The sequence below is a fragment of the Culex pipiens genome, chromosome 3 (genome assembly GCF_016801865.2).
Source record: "Culex pipiens pallens isolate TS chromosome 3, TS_CPP_V2, whole genome shotgun sequence".
Taxonomy (NCBI): domain Eukaryota; kingdom Metazoa; phylum Arthropoda; class Insecta; order Diptera; family Culicidae; genus Culex; species Culex pipiens.
Window position 1 is genome coordinate 74,420,060 of NC_068939.1, and position 17,216 is coordinate 74,437,275.

A 17,216-nucleotide genomic window follows, 5' to 3' on the forward strand; every position below is an offset into this window, starting at 1 on the left:
GATTCCTTGAAAAAGGCCCAAAACGGGTCGAAACGTCGGATGAAGAGAACATACAAGTGTTTTGATTCCCCAAACAGACCGAAAGCCAAAACCTAACCTAAAAATAATAAAGTTTCATAAAAAATGATTCTCTTTGAAAATTGTTGACCAAAAATTAAAAAAAAATATATTGAAAAACAATTATATCAAATTCACCTCTAAATATCACAACGTAATTCATGAATGGCCTCCACCTTCAGAAACTCCCAACATGAAACACCCCTCTTACCAGACAGACACGAACACGGGCAGATGGCACTAGTTTTTCCACCCATCTTTCCTTGTCCGATTTTCCACGCGAGAGACTGTTTTTCCCTCTGCACACACACACACGTGAACTTCAAGCAGGCCAAATTGCAGCAGTGCAAATCAGACGGAGGATTTATGTGAGTTTTCTTACACTTTTCGTCGAAACTTCTCTCGCTCGCAGCATCATCATCATGCGTCTCCACATTTTGGTTATGGATATGTATCACGGCTTGTCTAAAGGTTATTTTTATAAAACTTGAATGAACCTCGGTAATTCTTTCTGGAGCTTGTTGGGGGGACTGTCCCGAGTCAGGGAAACTGTTGATCAAAAAATTCTATCGGTAAAAATTGATTTTATCTCATTTTGTAGTTTTGATAAAATATATTTAAGAAAAAATTATGAAAAAGTGTTAAATAAATTGCTATAATTGTGATGTTTTTTGTTGTTATTTCATCAAAACATCAGTTTCAAGTTCCCTAAAAATGTCTTCAATATCCTACATCATGGATAAACGCTTATCTTGGTCGTCAGTTTCGATAATAGCTGCAACATAGGTTTTTTCCTAGTTTTTTCTCAGATTCAACTGGAAACATCAACTTTCTTCGTGTTTATCAAAACTGTTTACGTGGATTTGTAGCAAATAACATCCAGAATAAATTTGCAGAATAAACATGCTACTACATCAAATCTCTGAAAAGTTACAACAATTTTAGTGTAGAGAAAATGCTGCAAATTTTAAAATTCTGTGATATTTATTCCCTTTTTGTCCTACTACTATTTAAATTAATTTCAGGATGACAAATCAAAAGTCCTGAGTTGGATTTCAATATTTTTTTATTTGTAAAAAAACATGTTGACAAATTATTGAACATTTTACAAAATTCTGCTAAACGACTTAAGTGTATTGTTGAATAAAAATGTTGTATTTACGGTGTTCTAATACAACAATTTCCTACGCAAACGGCATGGCCAAACTCTAAAGTGTTCGGATCGGCTTCAAATTTTCGGGATTCTCTACCCAAAATAGTTCAGGTCATTAGGGTGGTTCCGGCCGCGTCAGAATGGGCATTTTTTCGATTTTGCAAAAAAAAATTTTTAACCATTACTTGCCATTGTTTCATCCAATTATTGTTATCCGGTTTGTGAAAGAAAAGTGACTAATTAGGCTTTCAAGGAAAAATACGCATGAAATTTGCTACAAATCCACGTAAACAGTTTTGATAAACACGAATAAAGTTGATGTTTCCAGTTGAATCTGTGAAAAAAACTAGGAAAAAATCTATTTTGCAGCTATTATCGAAACTGACGACCAAGATAAACATTTTTCTATGATGTAGGATATTGAAGACATGTTTAGGGAAAACTGATGTTTTGATGAAATAACAACAAAAAACATCACAATTATAGCAATTTATTTAAAACTTTTTCATGATTTTTTCTTAAATATATTGTATAAAAACTTCAAAATGAGATAAAATCAATTTTTACCGATAGAATTTTTCGATCAACAGTTTCCCTGACTCGGGACAGTTGCCCCAACAAGCTCCAGAAAGAATTACCGAGGTTCATTCAAATTTTATAAAAATAACCTTTAGACAAGCCGTGACGTATGTGTGTGATAGTGTGCGGGGTGATTATGGACCAAATGTCATAATTTGTCAAACGTTATTGCTTTATTGGGCGGAGAGAGCAGAGTTTGGACGATGGGTAATACAAATGCATAGGATTCCGTACGGATGATTTTGAGTGGGTTTTGGAAAAAGATTATTTGCATGAAACACTCATTTGACGCAGAAATGACACCAGCGATCTTTTATTGCATGTTTTTCAATGATTTCATTTCAATTTTCTTCAAACTTAACGATGAAGTGGTCAAATTCATGTTAAGATACAAATAAAACAAACATTTAGGCTAGATTTTTCAAATTCTTAATTATTTTTGCTTGAAAATCATAAGCCAATACTAACTTTATTTTATGAAATTGTTCTCTTCCTCCCTCGATTTGACTTTTAGACTTTTGTTTTGGTTTTGACATTTTGAAAATAAGATTTTTGCGAAAATCGTTGAAAATTGCCAAATTTGGGACCACTCTAACGTGGCTAGAACCACCCTAGAGGCCAAACAAAACATGCGGGTTAATTTGTTTTAACCAAAGAACCTGACCAATTTGATCCGTTGTTATCATTTAATTTTCATGTGGAATCAGTCCAAGTAATAAGCTACATTATGTAAGTTGCTTACAATATATTTTTAATTTTTTTTTTTTACAAATATTTGAGGAGAGCAACTATTTCCGAAATTGACCAATTTCATGAAATTTTAAGTTTTTATATTTCTTATGATGAAAACTGCTCACAAAAAAGTCCAACTTTGAAAAAATACACAGTTGATTAAAAAACTTAAAAAAATTGAGCTACCCATAAACTGTATTTTTTTTAAATTCTTGATATGTTTTAGAGGACCAATAAAAGGCAACTTTCAGGATACAGAGAAGTATAGCCACGAATTTGTCTCAAACAGGTATAAATAATTCATAAAACTCTACAATTTATAATTTTATGTTTTGAAAATGAGACAAATGATTAAGATAGAGCTTTGTATTGAATTTAAATTGAGGAAGAACTGATTTTTCTGAGTGTTTTCCAATGATCCTTAATTTTTCAAGTGTCAATAGCTCAGCATTTATTGGTTCGATTTTTAATGTTAAAAAAGGAAATCTTTGTAAAGTTTCTAAGTGTTTCAAATTAAAATAAATTTTAAATAATGCAATTTATGTTTTAAGCTTTTATCGAAATAGACCTTCATTTTGAAACTTAGAAAAAATTCATATCGATTTTAAACATATCTAAAGGATTTTATATATATTTTTAGATTTCTTAAAATGTCTGATTCCTTGTGATTTTTTTTAAGTTGGTTTAGATTTCATTCGATTTCATTAAATTTCATTGGATTTCATTAGATTTCGTTATATTTCATTAGATTTAATTAGATTTCATTTGATTTCATTAGATTTCATTATGTTCCGTTAGATTTCATTAGATTTCTTCAGATTTCTTTAGATTTCATTAGATTTCATTATATTCCATTAGATTTCCTTAGATTTCCTTAGATTTCTTTGGATTTCTTTTGATTTCTTTAGATTTCATTAGATTTCATTAGATTTCATTAGATTTCATTAGATTTCATTAGATTTCATTAGATTTCATTAGATTTCATTAGATTTCATTAGATTTCATTAGATTTCATTAGATTTCATTAGATTTCATTAGATTTCATTAGATTTCATTAGATTTCATTAGATTTCATTAGATTTCATTAGATTTCATTAGATTTCATTAGATTTCATTAGATTTCATTAGATTTCATTAGATTTCACTAGATTTTATTAGATTTCATTGGATTTCATTCCCAAGTAACAAACGATTTGCCTAATACTCTTCACAAGTTTTATTAAAGCTTTGGAAAATGTTACCAAGTTTTATAACAACTTTGAATTATCCTATCAAGTTCTATCATCGCTTTTCTTTCAAGATATCTTGAAAACTTTTCTAGTAGGTTTTCAAGACTGTCGGAACAGTTTTATTTATTAGTTTAAATAAGATTTTCAAGCATTCTTCTAGTGACTCAAATAAAACCATCTTAAAACCAATTGTGCTAGTAGTTGCATGTTCCAAAACCGTAGGACTTTAGCTGTCAAAAGCAACATTTCAATCATGGAGCAGCAGCAGCAACGCAGTTGCAGGAGACATTTTGTGTGAATTTACAGATTATGAAATAAAAATTCCGTTACCATTATTGTTGCTATCTCTGTGAAAACCATTTAAAGCGAAAAGTGATTTGTTTGCGGTTAAAATTATTCAAGGAGCAGTCGAACCATGCCGTCTCTAGTTTGTGATTTTTTCTGAGGATTGAAGAAAATTAGTGTTGTGCAATGTCTATGCTGATTCGTAATCCATCATTGGATGAAAACTAACGAGGCAGCAAATGTGTTTTTTTTTAAAATTATTAACTTGACTAGCGTTCAAATTAACTATTTCAACTTCCAAAACGGCATTTTCTTGTCCAAGAATAAGTTGATTTGTTCAAGAATGTTTTAAATTCACAACGGCTTCCTGAAGATAAGATTAAAACTCTTCAGTTTTAGAAATGGCTTAATTAAAACCATGAATATTTTGTTGCATGTATTGCTACGCTCAGTTTGTTCAGTGCAGTTTAGAGGTTAGGTGATCGATTAATAAGAGAATAAAAAGTGTTATTTGTGATTATTTTTTCTGTGGCGGATGAAACCTATGACAAACGTTGTAAATGTGTATGTGAAATAAAGAAAAAGTGACGAAAACCATGATCATGTTCATGATAAAGTGAAATATAGAATATGTGACGAAATAAAGCCAAACCAAATAATTGACACTTTGGAATACGTTTTGTCATGTAGTATGTTTTTCCGCAGTATTGTTAATGTTATATGAATAAAAAACAGAGCTATTATTGTGTTTATTTATTTAGAGAGAAAATTATGATCAAATCTACAGCAACAATCAAAAAGGGCGCATGCAAATTTGGAACAATTATTATTAAAGTTCTTAGACAACAGGTAACTACTCATCTAAATCCCCTTTGCGGAAGAAAGCTGGAGAGGATTGCTGTTGTTTGAGTGTCCGAGTAATGTGAACCTGAAAATTAGCTACACAGTCGAAATTTTTGTCCACCCTTTTCCCGTGTTGGTCCAGAAATTTTCACTACCCGGATCTATTTTCCACCATCGATACAAGCATGCGCTACGGCCAGTGCAACGTGTGATTTAGCCTTGGTTAAAGCAATATCAAGTCTTTCACAAGTCCTACAGTTCTCCAGAAGTCCCCACCAAGAGCATGCTTAGAATAATTACATTTAACATGGTTTTAATCAAGAAAAGAATGGTTTAACGATTTTCGCCATATTGAGAGGCAAGAAATTGGGCAAAAAATCGCAGCCATGTTGAATATTTGAGAGATATCAGAAATTAAACGTATTTTGGCATGAAAATCTTGTAGGTTATTTAAAGATTCAACAAGGCGAGCAGTATTTTTTCGAGGCATCTTGAAAAATTATTCGATCATTTTTTAATGGCATGAACTTTTTGGATATGTTCACTAAATTATGCATGTTTTATTTTTCAATATAGCATTTTCCTTGTAAATTTTTGTCTTGTATAATTTTCTAATACTTGTTTATCAAGTAGGGTACACCATAAGACAGAATGGTTTTGATGATAATATTTTTGAATTCAATAAGATCTAGTTAAGGCACGTTTGGTTTTCTTCAAGAGCTGTTCCATTTATATCTTGATTTATTTCAGTCGCTAAGAAGTCTTCCAGGATACTCCAAAACCATTTATCATTTACACAAGATTTATTTAATTCAGCAAGAGTCTTTGAAGACATTGCTAAAACTTATCTGCTAGATTATATCGTTTTAAAACATCCTTGAAAATTGATCTTCATAACCTCCTAAAATAGTCCACTTTGCACTTAACTCAGCTTAAACTCGTGTTTAATACAGCATGTAGGACTAAAATGTTTTATAACCATTTTTGGCCAACGACTCTTAATAATCTCTTCTAGATCGTTTTAAAACTTAAATTGTTACTTGGGTTATTCGTCTTTAGATTTAATTTAGATTTCTGTAGATTTCTTTAGATTTCATTAGATTTCATTAGATTTCATTAGATTTCATTAGATTTCATTAGATTTCATTAGATTTCGTTAGATTTCATTAGATTTCATTATGTTCCATAAGATTTTCTTAGATTTCTTCAGATTTCTTTAGATTTCATTAGATTTTATTAGATTTCATTAGATTTCACTAGATTTCACTAGATTTTATTAGATTTCATTGGATTTCATTATTCGTCTTTAGATTTAATTTAGATTTCTGTAGATTTCTTTAGATTTCATTAGATTTCATTAGATTTCATTAGATTTCATTAGATTTCATTAGATTTCATTAGATTTAACTAGATTACATTAGATTTCATTAGATTTCATTAGATTTCATTAGATTTCATTAGATTTCATAAAATTTCACTAGATTTTGTAAGATTTAATTAGATTTTATTAGATTTCATTAGATTTCATTAGATTTCATTAGATTTCACTAGATTTCACTAGATTTTATTAGATTTCATTGGATTTCATTATTCGTCTTTAGATTTGATTTAGATTTCTTTAGATTTCATTAGATTTCATTAGATTTCATAAGATTTCATTAGATTTCATAAGATTTCATTAGATTTAACTAGATTACATTAGATTTCATTAGATTTCATTAGATTTCATAAGATTTCACTAGATTTTGTAAGATTTAATTAGATTTTATTAGATTTCATTAGATTTGATTAGATTTCATTAGATTTCATTAGATTTCATTAGATTTCATTAGATTTCATTAGATTTCATTAGATTTCACTAGATTTTATTAGATTTCATTGGATTTCATTATTCGTCTTTAGATTTAATTTAGATTTCTTTAGATTTCTTTAGATTTGTTAAAAATTTTAAGGTTTCTTGAGCTTTTTGAGATTTATTTAAATTTATTTAGATTTTTCAGATTTTCGAAGTTTTTTTTAGATTTCTTAAAATTTCTTCAGATTTTGTTTAAGGTTTTTTTTAGGTTTTTTTAGATTTCAATAGATTTCAGCAACGTACCATGCAATTTGAAAACTTTGTTCGTGGTTCTCATTTTCATGAACGCATATTCACAATTTTAGGATTTTTTTTCTCCGTGTGAAGATTTTATTTCCTTTCTTTAGATTTGTTTAGTTTTCTTGAGATTTCTTTGGATTATTTAGTATGATTTCTTTAGATTTATTTACGGCAATTCCCCACGAAAACAGTCCGATTGGGCTAAAAATTGGACTGGGGGTTCCTAGGCCGAAAAAATTAGACCCGTATTTTTTGTTTGGCCATTAGGATGACCTATGCCGTTTTAATGTGGTCTGAAAAATCTCAAAATTTCAAAAAATCATAATTCCGCGCCATTTCAACCGAATTTAGCTGTCTTTAGCAAACTCAAAGTGATTATTTTATAGATGGATTTTATTGGTTTTCACTAGATCTGGTTGGATTTATTTGTCATAATTTTATTTCACATCTATTTCAATACTTTGAACCTGTTGTTGCTCTATTAACTTTTAATCCTACGGATCTAAATAAAATACTTCGTTAAAAAATTGATTAAATTTAAATCCCAAGCTCAAAGTAACAACATCCAGTTTCGATTAGTATTCCAACATCGCAAACTTCCCTCCCCTCCAGTCACACCACACTCATGCATACTAATGGCATAATTGTATTCTATCGCCCTCACCGCCCTTCGATTGCGACATCATAATCGTTTTCCCAGTAAACCTACAGCCAAGCCAAGCCAACCACCCTAACCGGAGCCATGTCCTGTGGTTCCCCCCGACCCCCTTTCCCAGTTAGGTTAGTGAAGGAGGAAATAAGATCGGGAATAGGAAAAGCGAAAAAGGATTCGTACAGTCTATCGTTGTCCACTATCGCGCACACACACACACACACATACAAGCAAACAACTCATGTGAGTATAAAATTGCACTGCACGTTATCGGTGTTAATTGATGGTGATGATAATCGTTATTGTTATTGGAATTGGGGAAACGTGGAAAATTGGTGTACAGACACACTCACATACATGACACACACACACAGGTCAGGATAATTCTGCGGACTGGGTCAATTCTGGACGAGGTACGACGTGTTTCGTTATTATTTTTTAGGACATATTAAAGCAATTTTTAGAGGGTCGTTTCGGGGAATCGTGAATTTAAACGAGGGGCAAAGCCCTGTGACATTGACCTTTTGTTTTGCTTCCTTTTGTTTTGCTTCCTTTTTGAAACTTGTAGGCTACAGGAAGGAAATCTCAAGGAAACAATGAATAATTTTAACGAGAAATTGAATGGAAAGGCATAAAAGCGGCTTTTGAAAGTAATTGAATAGAAAGATTTTCTGTAGCGGAAGAAAAGACCGACATTGTTACGCAGAATTTCACCCAAATCATTTTGCTTATGCTTTTGAAAGCGAGTACCTACTTAACTTTAAAGAAAAGTGACATCTAGCGGCGGATAGATGAAACAGGATGTAACTTGCGTACAACTTCTAAACTTTAAGTAGTACAAGTTGCATGCAACAGTAATGAAATCAAACTATGCCATCTATTGGCAGAACAATCGAATCCGTAAAATTTCAGCAAATTCCTGACACTTTCAACATATTTTGCAATTATATCATCACACACAATTCCCAGGAATATTTCGCCCAAGCTCCCATCATCAACCATCACCGCATCCATCTGTCTTGAGGGGCTTCTGGCCCAACCATGTCGGTCATAAATCCAGCACACCAAGTTTAAGAAAATTCCTAGCCAAGCTAGGGCTGGGGCTGTCATTGTTATAAATCTCGCCTTATCCCCGCTGGCTAAATCTCACCAATAAAACTTTCTCCAGCCTTCCCGTTCCAGGAATCTTTTACCTTTTGAGTCATGGTTATACAAAGCACACGCACTCGAGTGTTCCACTTGGGTTTTCCGAACAAATTCCGACAGGATCCTTCCACGACTAGCGGAGGAGTCAAAATCTTCTTCCTTTCATCGGTGGCAGACGATTTTCTTCCTTTTTCAGGCCACCGAAACACTTGGTGTTTCTGTTCTTGAAACTGGTTGGGTGGCTCTTTAATTATTTTTAAAAAAATCAGAGTCATAAAATAATTGCTTTGCTCAGACTTTATACCCTGAACACTTAAAACTCCTTGGCAGTGTTCCCAGAATGCCGAAATGATGCTTTAAAACCCTACTCCTTTTATGAAATAAGGTGTAACTGTCATTTCGCAAAAAATGAAAAAGTGGAATAAACAATCGGAAGTAGCGATTTCTTAGGACAGTGTTGCCAATATTGATAAATCCTAAATAGTAATGGAAAAGTTGCCAAAATACTTAATTCAAATTTTATTTGTAATTCGGTCCAAAAATGATCAGGATTGTAGGCTAAAATAATCCTCAGAATTTCTATCAGCTTTAAATGCTGAAAGGTGATTTAAAGTTTCACTTCAGCACTCAAAACCTTCATCAGAGTTGCCAGTTTTTTTTCCAAATAATCTTTTTTTTTTTCTTGTAAAATAAATTTATATAACGAACGAAAATTTCACAAGCTTTTTATTAAATGATTTTTTTCCTTATTAGGTATTTTTTAAATCAAATTGATTATTTAAAAAAAAACATCAAAAATTTTCAAGAACCACCCCACCCCAACCAAACTTGTGTATCATTTTTCTTTCCCTTCAGGCAACTTTTGCACTTTTCCTCCCCCCGAGTTATTGCTTATCAGTAGCGGTCTCCCCCCACCTACCAAGCTGCTTTCCACCTCATTTTCCCAGCGCAAGAAGCGAAACGAAGAAGAAGATGAATAAGTCCCCGCTTAAAAATACCTCCCCAACCGACTAATTCTTCTTCCCTTTCCCGGCTAGGACACCGTAGTTCACGTTTTGGCTGTTTGTTGCACAGAAGTTTGAAATTTTAAAGCGAAATCGCGAGTCGGTTTCATCCTTCTTGAAACGGGATATTCTCCCAGCTGGCACAATTATGTCGGGAGTAAATTTGGTGACGGTGAAAACCACTTGGAAAGTGGGTTGGGAGGAATATGAGGGTGAGGAGGTTTAAGGGGGAGGGACACATTTTAACGTAAGGAAGCATTGAAGAGGCACGATGAGGCTTAAGGATTTTGCGTGGTTTTATTTTACAAAGTGGAATTTTGATACGTAACATTGAACAACACAGTTGCAAAATGAAATTTTTTTTTGTGTCTTTTTGCAATTCGATATAATTTACCAGCTATAAATAATTATTTATTTGTTTTAAAAAAATATAAAAAATAAAGTATCGAGTTAAAAAACTCATATTAATCTTCCTTGAAATTTGTTGTTCCTTTTACAGTTTACATTTCAGCTGTTTTTGTCCTTGGTTCATGTCTTAATTAGGCTGGTACAAATATTTTTAAAAGTTTTTGTCACCCCCCCCCCCCTTCCAAAATTGGCCTGAAAAATCGGGGGGGGGGGGGCAAAAAAAATATTTTTACAATAAACTTCAAAATTTCAATGAAAATTCAAGTGCAACCAGCTGAAATCAAATTAAAATACATTCTCCTGCGTTTAAAATCATTTTTACCATGTTTGGGTTTATTAAAAAATCTTAAGATTTTTTGAAAATTTTCGATGCAAAATCTTTTTATTTCGATACAATTTTTGTTTTTGTCAGATCTTAGATTTTTTGAAAACTAATGATTGCAAAACAACTGAACTAGTGTAAAATGCATTTTAAAACACTTTTTTCATTTAAATGTGAAGACTATGGCTTGTTATTTATTTTTTTTTATTTTTTTATTTTTTTGCCCCCCCCCCCTTGACCTCGGCCAGGGCCGAGGGACAAAAACTTTTTTAAATATTTGCATCGGCCTTATTAACTTTTAAAACAAATAGGTTAAATTTAATAGGGCAACTAAAATTGTTTCAAAAATGTTATATTTTATCAATATTATCAATGTTTAAGTGGCCTCATTTGCATCATTAGTTTGTCCACACAAATTTTCATACAACTTTGGTAGCTGTCCATGTTCTGTACCTTGAGACCGGATTTTCAGAGTGATTTGGTGTCTTCGACAAAGTTGTAGGTATTGCTTAGGAGTTTGCATAAAAGATAGCTTAGTTCTTTAAAAAAAAACCCTTGTTTTGATTAAAATTTATGGATATATTTCAGATGAAAAAAATGCGCTATGAAACAAGTTGGTAAAAAATCGTATTTTCTGCAAATTTTCCAGAAAAATCACAATTTAAAAAAAAAAGTGGAAAAAAGTACTGAACATGAATTTCTTATAGTTCAACTAAAAATTGATTCTTTGTTGATAAAGTGACATTTTTATTTTTAATAGTCATGACCAAGCATGACAATCTCTGAACATATTTTTTTCAAATTTTCAAATAAATCCTAACATTTGAAAAGGTCCGAAAACATTTATTTTCAATTATTTCAAATGTAAGTAAAAATTCGAAAAAAATTAAAACATTGAAAATCGGACACATAATTTCTGCGTTATCGTATCTTACAAATTTGAAGGTCTTTTCTAAAAAAACATTTCAGAAAATTTCAAGTTTGGTCATTGTCCATACAAAAAAAAAACCTTTTTTGTATGGAGTGTGGACAATCCTCCAAACCTCCCCTCCCCCCTAAAGTGTCCACGTGGTTTAAAATCAATTTTTAGTTGCTGCAAAATGAAAAAGATGCAAAATATCAAAATTAATTAAAAGTACTTTTCAATTGCAAAATTTATTTTACAAAAAAAACTTTTTCAACGTTTTTCAAAAATCATGATTTTTTCGAAAAATATGGGAACACTGTCAAATAAGATTTGACCAACTTAGCTCAAAAGCTGGTATTTTTTGTCCCCTTAAAAAAATCAGTTTCATCCAAATAAAAAATTAAAATGATTTAATTACAAAAAGCATAATTTTTGGGATAACTGCTCTATAATACAAATTTGAGGCCTTAATAAAAATAAATAAATTAGTTTTCATGCTATTGTTAAAAAAATTCTAAATATGAATGAAAAAATGATTGATTTAAGTTCTTTCCGTTCTCTGGCCCAAAATTTATATTTTAGGAAAAATGAATAACAATCTTTTATTAGGGGTTTTTGTTATTTAAAAAAAATCTTTTTGTTGATTTCTTATTTTCAAAGAAAATTTTGAATGGGAAAAGGGACACAAAAACTTGAAATAAACATAAAATGAATTTAAAATAACATCAAATTAATGTTATTTTTTTCTGATTTCCACTTTCTACATATTTTTTGCGTTTTAATACCTTTTAACGGTTGTTTTGATTCCTTTTAGCGTAAACCAGGGTTATATTGATAGCCGGAGTGACAAAATGATGAGTACATATTAAATACGTACGGAATGATATGGAAACATACTGGCCAAGGAGAGAAGTGTTAAAAATACCTCAAGAAAAACTTTTCATAAAAATTTTAAAAGATTGAAAAGTTAGTTTACTATGACTAAGAAAATGTTAATGAATTGCATTATCTTGTTCGTCTCAAATTGTTATGATTTTCTCAATAAACATAATTTTTGATTGGATAATGCAATGCATTTTCGGATACTTTGGACAGGTACAAAAAGAAGGTTGAAATTAGTTTGTAAATAATAAATATTATGTGTTTTTGAAACATAATTCAAAAATTCTCAAAATTTATAATAATTTTCAGTTGAACAAATTCCGTATAAAATGTGAAAACTTTTGATTTGTGCTTCGAAATCCGTTTAAAATGTAATAAATTTCATTTCATTTCAATTTCAGGAAAAATTCTGACATTTTAACAATTTTATCTTTACTAAATTAACTGAATATAAACATTGATTTTTTTTCATAAAAACAAAAAAAATAACCTTGGCATTTGACATTTGACGTAAAAATAAAATTAGAACACCTTAAATCTGATTTTTAACAAGAATAACTATGACTATCAAAGCCACCCCGGGATCCAAACTAAGATTTTTTAGTGTAATTTTTTTTTTCACTATTGTACTATTGAAAAAACTGTTTTTTCAAAAAAAAAAAGCATGGAATTTGTGTGGACTACCCCAGTAAATGTTTTTAAAATAATAATCTTAAGACATACCTTACCAGTTGGAAATATTCCAAAAATAAATTTAAATCCTATCAATGACACCGCGGTTTACGGTACCGTAAACTAGGGTGACATTGATTGATAGGTTGAAGATTTTGTTGCAAAATTAAAAATACGGCTCAAATGAAATCAGTATGGTAAAGAATCAAACTAAGTTTGGTAGATAAGTGTTCAAAGTACCTCAAGAAGTAGTTTTCAGCAGATTTTTAAACAGTTTAAAAATATATCCTGCATCATCGGATTCTTTGGACAATTTTACCTAACAACAGCTAGAACTAGTTTCTAAGTTTTCTAGGTTCAGTGTTATTCAAACTGAAATCAAAAATATCTGCAGATTTATAGGCATTCAGTAGAACAATTTTGTAAGTAAATTTGGAAAATTAGTAAATAACACATAAATAAAGTTCAATTTCTGAAGCTTGAAATTTTGGTTCATAGTATATTACCTCTATTTATGAAAAAAATTACTTAAAAAATGTGTAAACATGTGAACCTGATGAAAATTCATCAGAATCGCGTGAATGTTCACCATTTCCTGATGAATATTACCATCATATTTTTCTGTGTATGAATAATGCCACAAAATTAGTTTTGACTGCTATTTTTTCTATATTTAAAAAAATAATCTGTAATGAACTTTGGAACTTTTATAAACCTATCCTCAAATTTATATAAATTTTACTAAAAATTTAGAAACTTGGTTAAAAAAACATTTAATTGTTTTTTTTTTCAATTAAAACATAAAAAGAAACCTTACTATTAACCACTTTTACGTAATTAATTCAAATTGCTCACATTTAGGCTCAAATTTGTTAGAAACACAGTAACTATCACCCTTGTTTTTTAAATATCAATTTTCAACGAAACTTTTTTAAAAACACCATTGAAAAAATCTTTTTCGAAAATAAGCATACATGGACATTGTGTGGTCCAGCCCAGTACATGTTTTACAATTATAAATCATAAAAAATAGTCTTGCCATTTGAATAATTATTCAAATATAAATTGAAATCCTCTCAATGACACCGTGGTTTACGGTATATATTTTTTATTTATTTTTTTAAACATTTTTACCGTTTTTTCTTCTACGTGACAACCTTCTTCGGATAAGTTTTTCCTCTCAACGCCGCCCCATCCATCACAACTCCAGCAAGGGCAGGAGCGCAAATTGCCGGAGAAATTGCTGAAAATTAATTTTACAATTTATAACAATAAGCGGATGACGTAGTGCACACGCACCCCACGGCGGCGTTGAGGACCTAAAAAGTTGTGTTGCAGAAATTTCCTGCGCCACAGAAGAGGTTAATTCAAACCGGCGGCGGCACGCAGCTGAGTTTGGGAAAAGTGGAAAATGCGGTGTTTTCTTAACAAGATTTTGCGTTCGTTAGCGTCGACAGAGAGTTCTGTGGTGCAGCTTGGTGGCTCAGTTGGTGTGGGAGCTTGGTGGGTGTGCTGGCACGTGCAGAGTTGACAAGAGACACCTGGGTTAGTTGGTGTTTTACCCTTCTCTCTGTCTCGTTTTTAGGTGGAAAGTATGCTTAATTTGTAGTTGGAGAGCACTTTGGGTGAGGACTAAATTGAGTTGTGACTCGAGCGTGTGTGGTTTTAGTGAAATTTATACAGGTACGTGTGTTTTGGCAGGATTTTTCTGGCAAGTCTAAATGAAAGCGGAATTTGTTAGTTGTATAGCCCGCCAGCCTATCGAACTCCCCTATGGTTAAGTGAGATGGCTTAAGCGCCACTCCAGAAGGAGACCATCCACCTGTTTGTCGGTTTGCCCAGCCGTAGAGACCTCTCGAGGGGGGTTCAGTAATCCCGTTTCGGGACAGGGAGTTCTGTGGGGGTGTAAAACGCGTCGGAGGTACTCCGACTAGCGTACCAAGCCACTACCCAGGAAGGGTAGCTGAAAAAGAAACCGGAAACGGACTGGAGACCTCAGGGCGTGTTTCATCACCTGCGGCCTTCAACAGTCCACCTGAAACAGTTCTGCAAGAAAAATAGCCAATAGTCCAAGGGATTCGGAGCCCTGACTCCAGTAGAAAAATAAAGTAAAATAGAATAAGGAAAGAAAATCTACATTTATTTAATCGGTCGCGAATCAAAACATGAGTCGACTCTCTCGGTCACCCTAGCATAAGTGTTTGTTTTATAGCTACTGTGTGTCTAGGTTAAGTGCAGCGGAAAAACATTTGTAGTGTTTTGTGTTCGTTTATTTACAGTGAGTCATACATGTTTTCGTACGTACGATTGTGTTTGCCGGCGATCCTCCCCTCTTCCTTTCCCTGTGATCCTGTTACTTCAGTTCAGATTCTACCGTGTGTTTGTCTTCCTTCTTCTCTCTTCTTCTTCCGGTTTAGGTGTGTGTGCTATGTGCGTTTTATGTGTTCATTTTAGGCGAGTCGGAACAGTCTCGACAGACGCGGCGCCGCGCTACTAGTTGGTAAGGTTGGTAGCGGGCGAAAAGTGTGCCATGGACTTATCACTTAAGCATGCTTTTACTCACGGTTTGCTTGGCGTTCGCGGTCGACGATCACGTGGTCGTCTCGATACCTGTTCTTCTGCCGCTGGTCGACGGTTTCGGAGAAACTCGGTGGTTTGGTGGTCTTGCTGCGGACGGCGTCTACGACGTCATCACTTGCTGCTGCTGCTGTTGCTGCTCTCCGGTTAACACCGGACGGGACTCGAGCACGTGGTGGGTCGCACCTGCGAGGGAACCTCGACGACCTACGTTTGAAGATCTGCTGCTGCTGCTCGGTTGGAACGCTGGTTAGCTGGTTGTTGGTTGCCGGTTCGCGTGTCCGCCTTCGAGGCCGGACTTCTCTCCCTCTTCACTCACGTGGTTTCCTAACCTTCCAGGTTAGGTTGATGGCGGTTGGCGATCGCGATGGCGGATGCTGATCGCGATGGCGGTTACTTCAAGGACGCTGCGGTGACGGTTGCTGCTGTCCTGTTACGGCGTGGCCGTACAGTTCCGCTGCCGAGCGCGGTTTGGCGAGCGCTGGCCTTCGGCGGCGTGGGCGTTGCGGCCGGATCGAAGCGGTAGCTGGTCCCCGGTAGATCGGGCCGTCTTTGACGAGCGTGGCGGTGGATGCAGAGCAGGATTTCTGGAACGCACATGCACACGGTCTTCACACACGCACACGACACGGCACTAGATCGATCTACTAATCTCGCTAAACTAGAATTTAATCACGAGACGCGCACAATCGAGGGCCACTGGTGCCTCTTCCGCGGAACTGTTCAAAGTGAACCGTTGGGCGCGTCATCAGAACGCCGAGACTTATGAGAGGCTTCAGTTCCGAATTCCGTTCCCTCTCACGGTTACCAACCCTGGACAATAGCTTGTCATTCCCCTGGACCGCTTTACCACCTCCGCGATCTCATCACCCCCGAACCGCGAAAACGCGAAACTCTTCGCGAGATTCGTGCGGCTGGCTCTCCCCGATCTCCTGTGCTGGCTCACCTCAAGAGCAAAGTTTAAACCACTCGGCCATCTGGTTGAACGGAAAGCTTTTGGGATAACTGGCGCAAAAGGTACTCGGCATTTGAGTGACCAAAGGAATGAGCAAAGGTCACTCAGCAAGAAAGCTCTACTCTGCGGCGTGTACGTTTAATACAGTTTAGGTATTTCTACTCTCCAATCATACCGACTGTACTTTTACTCCATATGTACTCGTTACAGTTGTTTAGAGTGTTTATTTTGCAATCTCCAACTTAAAATAAAATAGTTTAAAATAAGAAAAATGTTTTGTTACATTCAGATTCAAATTTGCAACAAAAACGTCTATACCCACTGAACTCCATCATGATCCTGGCCAGAATTCAAGCTAAACTTCCTGCAAGTAATTAAACTTTCCAAAACTCGTTTCTCACCATCACCTTAGCAATATCTCCCCCCACACACCAAAAACACACAAATGAATCAACACTGCAATTAATACCACCTGTCAGGTCAGGATTGCAACACGAGCAACAACTACTTACCCTCCCTCCCGCCTTCCTCGTTTCCAGCTTGATCAAACTCACTGGAAAAACAACAAGTTTATGCTAAGTTTGAACTTCCTGGCTGGTTTGACCCCTTCCCCCTCCTCTTCCTTTTCCGCAACTTTAGGAACCTCGTTTTAATTAGCTGCTGCTCACAAATTGCAAAAGAGCTGGAAAGTGGATTACTCCCTGCTACACTAACTACT

At 34.0% G+C, this 17,216-nt stretch overlaps 1 protein-coding gene across 1 annotated transcript in view; it reads right to left on the reverse strand.

Annotated features, from left to right (window-relative positions):
• The window catches only part of LOC128093370 (uncharacterized), a 63,745-nt gene extending 47,602 nt beyond the window's left edge, over positions 1–16,143 (reverse strand). The window contains exons 1-2 of the mRNA XM_052709910.1: positions 15,994–16,143; positions 15,530–15,773 (exon numbers count right to left, since the gene is read on the reverse strand). Coding sequence (XP_052565870.1) covers positions 15,530–15,773; positions 15,994–16,143 — 394 coding nt within the window. The remainder of the gene's footprint in view (positions 1–15,529; positions 15,774–15,993) is intronic.
• Between the last annotated feature and the right edge of the window lie 1,073 nt (positions 16,144–17,216).